At 39.5% G+C, this 11,752-nt stretch overlaps 1 protein-coding gene across 1 annotated transcript in view; it reads right to left on the reverse strand.

The window, feature by feature from the left end:
• The window catches only part of KCNH5 (potassium voltage-gated channel subfamily H member 5), a 147,267-nt gene that overhangs the window by 87,985 nt on the left and 47,530 nt on the right, over window positions 1–11,752 (reverse strand). Inside the window, exon 7 of the mRNA XM_057378768.1 lies at window positions 1,236–1,665. Coding sequence (XP_057234751.1) covers window positions 1,236–1,665 — 430 coding nt within the window. The remainder of the gene's footprint in view (window positions 1–1,235; window positions 1,666–11,752) is intronic.

Consider the following 11,752-nt stretch of genomic DNA (forward strand, 5'->3'; position numbering starts at 1 on the left):
ATTCTCCAAATCCCCAGGTTCKGTAAATACCACAAAACAGTTTCAACAAATGGCATATCAGCTCCAATAGGTTTTTGATGACCTATCTGCAATAGCTCACTAATGCTCTGGCTTGGGAATTTGCTTTTTATGGACTTGGAAATGTTTTGCAACGCATCAACCCATCRTGTAAAGACGGTGTTCAGCAGAAATCTCATTGGACCACGCTGTAAGAAGAGTCCTAAAATTGCAACCTCTCTTTWTAAAAAGCATTTTAAAATCTCCAAACAAATGGCTTTAATCTTCTAAGGATCTAGAAAGACTGTGGCWAGAAAACTTCCATTTTATAGTTCAGTATTTCTCAGAGATGAGCTCAAAGTGTTAGCTTGGATAATTATCAGAGAGATTATGCAGATTCTTATTATCAAAAGGTTTTGTTTGCTCTCTTGTTACATAATTGCTTAGTGTTTGCATGGTGCTCAGAAAATAGAAAGCACCAGAGAAAYACCAAGAGTTATTTATTTAACAGAAAAACAATTCTCCCAAATGGTATTAACATTTTAAGTTGTCTCTGCTATATTTTGAAGATTTCTGTTAACCTGTAGAGCCCCTCAGTGATCCAAGCTTGGCAGCACATTAAATGGGAAATGTGCCTCACCAYGTTGGTTTTAGACTACTTCAGCAGAGCCGTAACATAGCAGGAAGCAGGAAAAAAAATGCAATTTATTGTTTCATCACTTCTCTCACTTCTAGCTTTGCTGGTGGCAAAGGCCAACACACTCAGAAGATAAAATCAGGATTTATAACTCAAACCAGTGCCATAAAGTACACAACCMATTTATGGAATCCCTAAATTCTTCAAGAATTGGATAAAACCACATCAAACTATTCCAAGCTTGTGCAAGTTCATAAGCAAAACTAAYACCACCTGGATTCAAACATACTTTGTAAGTTTTAACCAAATTCTATCCAAGACCTCTCAAACACTATMAAAGCCATCCTTAAAGTGTAAAGATGAGGCCCCAAACTTGCAATTGGGCACACTGATAAACCTAGACCACTCAGCTTTGCAAGCAATTTAAAAGCTGCAGCAACTACACCATTTCAATGTGTGTTTTGAAGAATTCCAAGTTTGTTTCATGATTATTTACAGGTACTTCAGATTTTTTTTTTTTAGGATGTCAAAAATCTTAAAGCAAGAACTGTTCTGTGGCCAGAAACTCCCCTTAAACATGGGAAAATCAGAWTTTACTTACAGCCAACCATCATCATGGCCACCGAAAAAATCTTCTCCCCATCCGTGGTRGGCGCTATGTTCCCAAATCCTATGGTTGTAAGGCTTGTCATGGTAAAGTAGAGCGAGGATATGTACAAGGAGTCTTTGCTGGGCCCTCCCTCCCACTGGCCCGAGCCCGTGGAGTTGTAGCGATATGGAGTCCCGATGCTCAGGGCCAGCTGGTAGAGCCAACTGTCCGTCTTGATGGTGTTGGTCAGCTCGTCGATGACCTCGTAGTCGCCGATGCTGTACCAGATGCAGGCYAGCCAGTGGGCCACCAGCCCRAACACGCACACCAGCAGCACCAGMACGGCGGCCCCGTACTCCAGGTAATGGTCCAGCTTCCTGGCCACGCGGCCGAGCCGCAGGAGCCGCACCACCTTCAGCGAGCTRAAGAGGCTACTGATGCCCTGGAAAAGAATGGAAATGGTTATTTAACCTGCTGGTTAGCATACAAGGCCACACAGCAATTCCTGCATCTGCTTTAAATCTTTCTACGTGATTTTTCAGGCCTCGGATAACGGAATACGAGATCAAACCATCCTCCCCCTCCGGTGCTTTTGTCCTCGTCAGGCTAAATTGAGTTTGGCACTCACTAGGTGGATAAATTACTTTGTTCAAACTCAGTCTTTCAAAGCAACAGAATCCAAAGTGGGGAAATGGCAAGTTTATCACAAAAAGGAATGACTCRATGCCTCGCCAGCTTGAAGTAAATTGGAGACTCCACTTTGACCTCAAGAAGATCAAACGAGGTGGAAGAGTAGTCACTGATGGAGCTACACCATCCCAATGGAGTCTTCCTGAAGTTTCTTGTTAAATCCAGATGATTGTTATTCTGGCCAAAATGGGAGCACACCTACTTCAACAACCCTCAGCATAAAGAGATGCTCGAGGGAAACATGAGGAAGTAATCACAGTGGGTAACTCAGATAGATCTGACCATTGTTACTCTCATCCACCAAACCTCCACCTCTTATTATAATTCAACCCAGATAATAATATTTTATTATATAAAATATGGATATTTGGTTATTTAAAAGAAATCTCACTGACTAAACAYGGAACCAACCAAATGAGGGCACATCACCTTCCTGAGTGAGGGAAATTTTGTTATTTACAAGAAATCTCACTGACTAAACAYGGAAACAACCAAATGTGGGCACATCACCTTCCTGAGTGARGGAAATGCAGACCACAAGGCAYGTGCCYTTGCMCACRGGGTTAATTTTCTTTCCAATCAACAGACATTGCAGATGATTTCCTAAAGCAAGTGTTGGTGCAGTGATGGTGTTTTTCTTCTTGTCACGCAAGATATATGAAGTACAAATAAATGGAAATACAAATATTTAGGGAATAAGAGTACAAGGACCATCAGATAGTTAATAGAAACATCTGAGAGGGAATAAAAAATGTGTATGTCCTTCTCAATGCACAAATGGTTTSAGAGTTTAGAGATRCAGAAAGAGAACAAAAATATGCTCYTGATCTGCAATCACATGATATACCTAACTTGTGCATTAAATTAATTAGTGGCTCAAAATAGAAGGTTTGTAAAGGAAGGTTTCTAATATAAAACATTCAGAAGCTGAAGACATTTAATTTAAAGTAGAAATTAAGACATAGAAAGCAATGAGGCAAACATTCCTAGTTACTGTGCCAAGATTAAATTGCCCTTTTCTATGCATCATTATCAAATCAGTCTAGTCAAAACACTGACTAATTATATTATCAAACAGCAAAAGACTGGAGTTTCTGGAGTTTTCCATACCAGAAAAACATTTGTCTCTTTTGCACCTCTGTTTCTTCTTCTTTGTGCACCTTCCTTCCCTTTTCCCAGCGTCTGAAGGGTAACATACATCTGATATTTCTAGATGTAATCTGTTTGGCACAGTTCTTGTATGCTTTTCAAATCCTGTTGGAATGTGTTTCAGATCCCCAAATCCTTAATAAATTGAAGATCTATATTTGCATTCAAGCTCTCATGATGACTAATACCAGAGAGGGAAGTGGAATTTTCCCATTTTGATTTCTGCATTTTGCATTTACACAAGGCAGAGATCTAGTTTATCAYCCTTATTTCCATCTAAATGTATATCCACTTATTTGCTTTAGGATATATGACTGTGAGGCWTTCTGAGCAGGAAACTTTTCCAATAAACTGGGAAGTCCCTTCCAATATTCCTGACATGGTGGACTGTGGCCAATGGACTACTGAATGAGGGTCCCACCCCACAGAAACAATGTCTACATTTTTTWAAAAATGGGAACTTCAGAGTTGTTTAATAGTTATTTTGTGGTGCYTTTCACTGAGTTAACATTGATTTTGAAAGTTTACAACTTGCTATGAAATCAGAGGGAGAAAACAACAGCGTAAGGTTTTTCATAGGACCAAATTCTGTTATATTGGTCAAGCAGAGATGCATTATTTCTGTTTCATTTAAAGAGTCACCGGTCATTACCAAGATCGAGGCTAGGGAAGGAGTTGGATACCTGGAATTTAAACTTTGGAGTTGCTTTTTTGCATCCAACAGTTTAAGTTCATCCCAGTTTGCACTGCACTTTCTACTGCACGAACAACCCATGAACAGAAGGTTTTACAGTGAGACCTCCACCCCCCACCCACACTTCACCTTCTCTAAGTTCCATGGACAATTTAGCAGTTGTGCAAAYAGTATAAAAATACAGCACTTATTTCAAAGTGGGAGAAAGTCTGTGCTGTCAAGTTTTTCCCCTAAACACAGGCAACAATCACATCTCTTATGTATAAAACAAAGAGAAATATTTCATTTTAACTGACATTGAAATGTATTCTTTCCAAACAGTAATTCATTTAAGCAAGCCTCATTCTAAATCTTAAAGCCAGTTCAGTTTGACCCCTTACTTAAGGCCAAAAAATMAAGAGATATATTGAACATTCACATTTCACATCTAATATTCCAAACCAGAAAGACAATATCGGGAGCTTCAAAACTCCCTTCCACAAAGCATTATGTAGGAGACAGCAACTAAACAAATGCTAAATGAATATGCGATATATCACATATAGAGTGTATCACACACATATATGTGTGTATGTATCAATCACAGATGCACTAAATACTGGTTGGGTCAAGCTGGTACCTTCATACTTAGAAACCTGCCAACAATTAATGCACAATCGTTAATATGCAAAGCTCTGCCTCAGACTCAGCAACAATGCCTTTGGTAGAAGCTATGTGAAGGACTAACTGCCTTGAATTACATTTGGGCTATTAAGAAATTGTTTTCTAAACTCAATTGATCGCAGGCTGCCTTTAATTTCATTTTTCTTTTAACTGTATTTATGCTCTGTAATGAATACTTTGGAAGGACTTCTACTCCAGGATGAACATCTGCTCTGACAGAAGTAACTCCAGCACTCGAGGAACAGAGAAGTGATTTGAAATCGTGAATGGGGCATGTAATCCAGCCTGGATTTGTGTAAATATTGCACATATTTGATGCTGCAGATCCAACCTTCTGGGAGGAGCATTTGTGACTCTGCCATTTCCACTRGGCCAAGTGTCTGCAGCAGCTGCTGGGTTCTGTTCTCCAAATGAGGATATCTCCTTATGTTATCAACCATCCAGTCCAGCCCCTGGAGGTTTTGGCTAACATGTTTTATCAAATCCTAATCAGATGAGGACGCTCAGCTCACTCATCATCAATCGTCTCAGCTGCAGAGATTTTTCCAGTGAAAAAGCACTTACTCCAAAACTGCCTTTGGGGTGTCAAGTTTGGAACCAAATTCCCRTCTGACACACATCGTGGATTTAACTATTACAAATGTAAGTCACAGGAGTCTTTTCCAGGGACTTCTAAGGCCATTGCATCAGGAGAGGACATGAGCAGGGGCTGCCATTTTTGCACCACCATTCCAATTTCCAATTTAGGAGACAGGTGAAGCCACACAAAGGATGTTACAATGTCAAATTTATTTGGAAAAAATTTTGAGGAATAGATATTTAACTTCAGAATTAAATTAGACATTCATGATTAAACAAAGCCCAAGCTTCTTGATACAAGCACCTTACAAAATCTGTGTTCTCAACTTCTTCTCATATACTRAGAAAAGAAATTCAGTTTGATAGAGGAGCACTCAGTCTGACATGCAGAGGAACCAATCGTTCTTTTTAAAACCACCTGACTCTCGCTATTTCAGACCTTAAATGTTACCACAGTCAAGCTTCTGTCTCCCTGATGAAAGAAGCATCTGAGCTGCATGTCTGCATCCAGCTGAACTTTTCCAAGCACAGGACTGAGACAGATGCTTCCCGAAATTGCGACATGCGCTGTGGGAACGGACCTCTGCACCACCAGCGAGAACAGGGAGCAAAGTTCTCTTGCATTTAATGAATCCCTGATAAGCCAAGCAATGGGAAGGATGGAGCTGTCAAAGTGTGTTACACAGGGGTCAAGAGCCAAACATGCGAGAGGATGAAGGGAACATCATCACCAAAGGAAAATGAAGGTTAACAAGGGCAGGAAATTGTCTGAGTCCACAATGATTCYACCAAAACCTTCCTAAACCAGGGAAGGGAGGGTGAAGTCTGTTCTACACTAAAGGAGCAGCAGAACAGCAGAGCTGCATGTTCATAAAATCTGMAAAAGAATAGCTGGTTACTTGCTTATCTGATTAGCCTTTTCTGCAGTTGCAAATTATTGCATAAATGTTTTTTAAAAGTAAAATAAAAACAAAAACAGCCATTAGTTTCAACCATCTAAATATACAAAAATCTGCTTGAACCTTGAAATTAAATCCCAGTATGCTGAAACGGTAAATCATGCATAACTTTTTCTTTCTACTAGGGAACAATGYGTTTTTAACTCTAGGCACTTTTTCAATTAGAATTCACACCATGATTTTTTATTTATTTGTTGTTAGCTGTGGGTACACACGCAATGGCTACAACCAAAGGAAATGAAATATGCATTTTAAATGTGTTCTAAAACTGAAGTACTCTGAGCTTTGAAAATGGGGATCAGTAGTGCATCATTTAACAGAAAACACTGTTTCAGAAAAGGTCAGAGGAGATAAAGAAGAAAAACTTCTCACTAAGTTTTGATGTTACACACACAGTGGTTTTGAAGAATTTATGGAGTGGCCAAGAACCAGAGCTGTGAAATGTTAGTAGAGTGTGCTGCCACTGCAGTCAAAGGGTGATTTCAGCCTACACAGACCTTAAGCTAAATTTAAGTTAATATCCTTATGCAGAACACAATCAATTACAGAAAAACTGCCAGGAGAGTGATCAAATCCTTGGAGGAGTTCGCAACCGGGGCTCACCTGTGTGCAAGAGCAAAATGTTTTGGTGTGGGCACAGCACGAGCGAGCTCTAAGCACCCTCCTGGATCCCACAGAATGCAGAAACCCCAAACCCCTCTCAGTGTGAGCAATCCCATCCTCAGAAACCCAGATCTGCACAGGAACCCAGTCTGCACCCTGTTATCACAGAAACAGACACTGCCTCTCATCATGAGACTGATCCTGCTCAAGGCGAGCTTGGGGAATAAATGAAATTAATGACAGGAGGCTGAGATCCTCTGCAGGTGCAACAGTGTCCTTATTGCTTCATTCAACAGCCAAGAGCTTCACATCATGTGAGGCTACACTACCTTGGCTCTGACAGCATTTTGCAGAAGTCCCCATTGGCTTGAAGAAGGAATTGAATCAGTTCATAAAAAAAATGAACAATCACAAAGTTAACTGGACTGGGGTTCTTGYTCTCAAAAGGGCAAGAGCTGGTAAATTATAAATGATAGTATATTGAACTGTGGACAGTAATAAGTGAAGGCAACTGGGCTGTGAGAGGTGGAAGAGTCAGACACACCTGGCAGCAGAGGACACCTGGAATGTCCTTGCATCAAAAAGTACAAAAGGTTCTAACTCAAAGAAGGGGAAAAACTGTAAAGCTGGGCATCAGTTATAAATKAGTAAAAAATCGCCCAGAGGAAGAAAACAGAACTGACAATACATAAGAAATAAAACATAGATCAACAGAAAATGACACCTTAGAGAGGAAAAAGAATACGGATTAAGTGAGAATTGCCAAATACCAGGTTGAGCTTTTCCTTGCAAAGAGTATTATAAGAAATACCCAAAGATTCTTCACATTCAAAATTGGAAAAAGAATAAAAATAAAAAAGAACAAACAAAGTGATCAAGCTGCAATGAAGTAAAAATAATCYAGGCTTGGGCTAAAAATTAAATTAATCCTGAGCATTAGTTTCCAAAGATGATGTCGATATTTCACAGAAAATCTAATGCATCAAGARAGAAATAAACAGATACATTACCTGAACAAATGTTAAGGGAAAGTGTAATTAGAAACTTTGAGATAAATCAAAATGCAATCAGTGGAGCAATAGGTTAGCTAAGCTTAGGCTAGCTGGGATCTATCCAAGCTTTCCTGATAGCTTTCTCTGATAACACAGCCCATTTTCTAAATAAAAGAAATGCAGTATTTCAGTAACATAAGAAGGGAAATTATTATAAAACACAAAGAAAACAGGGACCACCACTGGGATACCAGGGTGACAGAAGAACTTGTGGAAAGGGTGGAAAAATGCAAATCTAGCAGGGAAAGGAAAAAGAGAGTCTAGAAAGGGTTACAAGTGGCAACTCACAATGGTTTTACTGGTTTCTTAGTGAAGTAAACAGAAATAGAATATGGTCACAAAATCTGCTAATGGCACACCCTTGGAACACACTGGGAGGTAGAGGGAATAACCATGTGGGAGTAAAGCAAAATGGGATAGAGTGTGACAATACAGAGTCTCAAGGCATCCATTACACACAAATGAACAAAAACGTCTACAACTACAAAGATCTTTAACTGAAGATTACTGAGGAARAGAAATATTTGGGTATATGGGTTAATCCCACAGTGACTCAGAGCAATCAGSGAGCTGCACTCACAGAAGAGTTTAATCCAGCTCCAGGACAGATCACTTCAGCATTTCCACCATCAAGAAAGAGGAAAAGCCAAACCCCAGCTGCAAAGTGAAGATGAATTCTCCACCTGGAGTAATCTGTAAAGCTCTGCTCTAAAGAGATGTATTTGAACTTAGCTTCCTGCAGAGAGAGGCAGCTGGAAGAGCTGAGAAAATGTTCATAAAATTTCATAAATGAGGTGTCTAGACGAGATCTGTTTGCTTAGAACAAGGCAAGGAAAATAGGCGTGTTTATGCAGAGGAGGGATGACTCTTCTTGGTAAGCACATCAAGGGGATAAACATGAGGGAGGGAAAAGAAATATTTAACCAAGGAGGCTGGCACAGGAATGAATRCACAGACTGCAAATTAAGAGAGATTCGTAAGGACACTATGAGGAAAGGTGGATTTTGACCAATTTATGGGATGGGTGATTCAATGAACCTGCCCACCAAAGCTGATGACTCTGACTCAAAAACACCCTGTGAATTTTGCACCATTTTTTTTTCTGCTTTTATAATTTGAAAAAAGAAGTGAGGCAAATACAGTCGCAAGGAGGGGTTCATCTCACTCAGGTTTTAAGGAAGGATGACTCCTCAGACCTACTTAGAACACAAGAAGCCACGCTCCAAATGTGCCTGGATCTCCTTGAGGACAATGCCTGGCCCTGTGTTTCATCAGCTAAATCCCATGCTTAAGACATTTTAAAACACAGTCCAAATACTTTACTTAAAGATGCACAGGCAAATTTTTTTTCCTTAACTTTCTCTCATCAGAGATAATTACAAAAACAACCAAAAAACAAAATAAAAAAACCAACAAAAAAATTCTACCCAAACAAATCACATAGCTCATTCTTTGTAGTCAAGCTGTAGCTCAGCTTTTAGCACTGAAGCAGTGAAAAAGGCAGGATTTTTGTAAACCTTGGGCAATCTCCACCAAACAGTTGCTACACGATGGCACAATGTAAAAGAAAACAAAGTGCCTACAGATTTTGGGGATGACAGAAACAGYGAGCCCTGCCAACAGGAGCAGGTGAGCCTGCAGGCACACAACCAAAAAATCCTTTTCTGTGCAGTGCAGGAGGAGTATCCAGGAGGATGTAAAGGCTGTTTGAAATGCAACCAGCAAATCATTCCCAAAAGAAATTTTTGAGCTTAGCTACTTAAATAGAGCTTAGCTCTAAAATCCCTGGTTAGCTCCTTAATGCTGCTTTACTGGAGTTAATGTTAAAATAAATCTTCCAACGTGTATCAGAAATCTTTATTTCTTGGTAAACAATTAATATAATAAAGTTGCATAGTTACAAATCAAAGTGAGGGAATGAGAAAAATAAAACAGCGGYATTTCTGATTTATCACCACTTTAAGAGCAGAATTTAGGGCTGTATTCAGTTATGTAGACACACACAGGAGAAAAGGGCTTTGCTTCTTCTGCACAAGCTCTCTAGATATCAGGCCCAGACACAAGCAGAGCTCATTTAAATGTGACCCTGCACACTGGAAGCAATGGGAGCAGTGACTTCAGTGAGCAAAAATTCRAGTCCTTACAGCAAAATGAAAACAAGTATGTTTCTTCGTGCATCTTCTGAAAGTACCCCTGAATTTATTGCTTGAAAGGTACCTTTTCATTTTTTTCCACAGGGATGGAGAAGCTTTCCTTTTTTTTTTTCCCTCTAACACAAATGTCAATAAGCTGTAACAWCATAAATAAACTTCCAGGGAACTGTTTATGGCACAATGCAGCACATTTCGAACAGTAAATAACTGAGGTTATAAAGAGAAGGGTGATTTCAAAATATTTCTTCTGGATGCAAGATAAAGATGATGTGGCATCTCACACTACTTATTTGTGCAAGTGCATCAGTGTGCCCAGTAAGAGAAAAGAGACAATTTCATGAAATATGATAATTTTCATTATATTCCCTTACTTAGGGAAGGTGGGTGGAGGACAAAATGGGAATTGYTGCTACTCCCATTGGCGTCACTTCAGTGAGCATCTGATCAGATTATTTCATTTCCTCATCTTTGTAAGCCTTCCCCTCCTTTGTGAGCCAAAGGGATCACTCAGGACTCCAAGCTTCCCTTGAAAAGTGCTCCACACACAATTTCCTCTCTTGGACTCTGTATCAGCTTATACGGCTCTGACTGAAGATTTGATTTAAATGGCTTGTACCCGACATCTGCTTCCCAGTAATATATACATCACATTAAAAAAAATAGAAAAGGAAAACAGGAAAAAAAAAGACCACTGGGGCATCTAATACAGTTCAGTATTCCATAACCCTCATCAGAGAGGTGCAGTATGAGACTATCAGCTCACTCACCACCCCCTGCAAGGGCTCCAGCTCAGGTCCTTCCTTTCACAAGTTACCCCTCACATAATGAAAACTTGCCTTTGTCTCCACAGGAAAACCTGCAGAAATATCCCTGACCTTGTACACCATTAAAATAGCTGGTTAATTAATTTAAAAAAAAAAAAAARAAATTAAAAGCTGATTAATTAAATGGTGGCAGAACTTTAATAAAACCTTAGAATAAAAGCCAAAGAGAAGTGGTGCAAACCTGAAATGGGGTGAGTGAATAAGGTGGAAAATCTACACAATATATGCCTGCAGTGGATACACCCATATTTGGATACCATTGTATTATTGTATTTTGAGTYTTCACACACTACAACAGAATGACAACATTCTTCATATTTAATTGTCTTCTGAGGGCATAACAAAGGGGGAAATTCCAGGTCCCAGACTTAGGGCCTCTGTTATAACATTGCCAGGAGTTTTCATCAGAGTCTAACACCTGGTTGCAGCTGGAGTTTAGTTCTGGGAATTATTTTCTCCATGTCAGCCATCTMGATTWAAAAAWGGTAGCTRGCCRTAGTTTATATTTCAGARCCAAAGTCCCATTCTTGTAAAACAYCAATTTATCTTCACTTTGCAYAAACCACTCAGACTGGGCTTAAAAACCCCCTCCAAATACCTCCCACAGAGGGAATGCTCTCAGCAAAGCACTGCAGGTGTGAACGTGGCTACAACAGCTTCATCAGCTTTTACTTGCCTTCAATTCACAAACAATGCAATTTTAATTCCTATTCATTGCAGTGATACAGAGAAGTTTCTGCCACTGCTGAAATAGATCGATAATAGTAATTAAAATAAAATTACAATTACAAGGAGTCCATGCTTTAATATGCCCTGCATAGATCACTAAATTTTAAAGGCCACTGGGTCACGAAGTCTTACATTATTAAACAACAGGCATGGAACTTTGGTGTAGGTCATTTAAATTTCTCTGCTTTCACTTCCAGCCACTGGCTCACGAAAATTAATTTTTGCATTAAGGATGATCTTTTACACAACTCATCTGAAAACCATCTGTTTGGCCATCTCCATGTACCACCCTGGCTTCATGTCCCATCCATCACAGTGTGTGAAAATGTCATTTCAAGGGCCATATTTCTGGCAGAGAGGAGATCAAGCTTCTAGGTTTTGTTCCATGACACATTCAGAAATTCATTAATCTTGTTAAAAATTCCCAGAAAAAG

The sequence above is a fragment of the Malurus melanocephalus genome, unplaced genomic scaffold (assembly GCF_030028575.1).
Source record: "Malurus melanocephalus ecotype Western Australia unplaced genomic scaffold, MMel_1.1 scaffold_373, whole genome shotgun sequence".
NCBI classification, from domain to species: Eukaryota; Metazoa; Chordata; class Aves; order Passeriformes; family Maluridae; genus Malurus; species Malurus melanocephalus.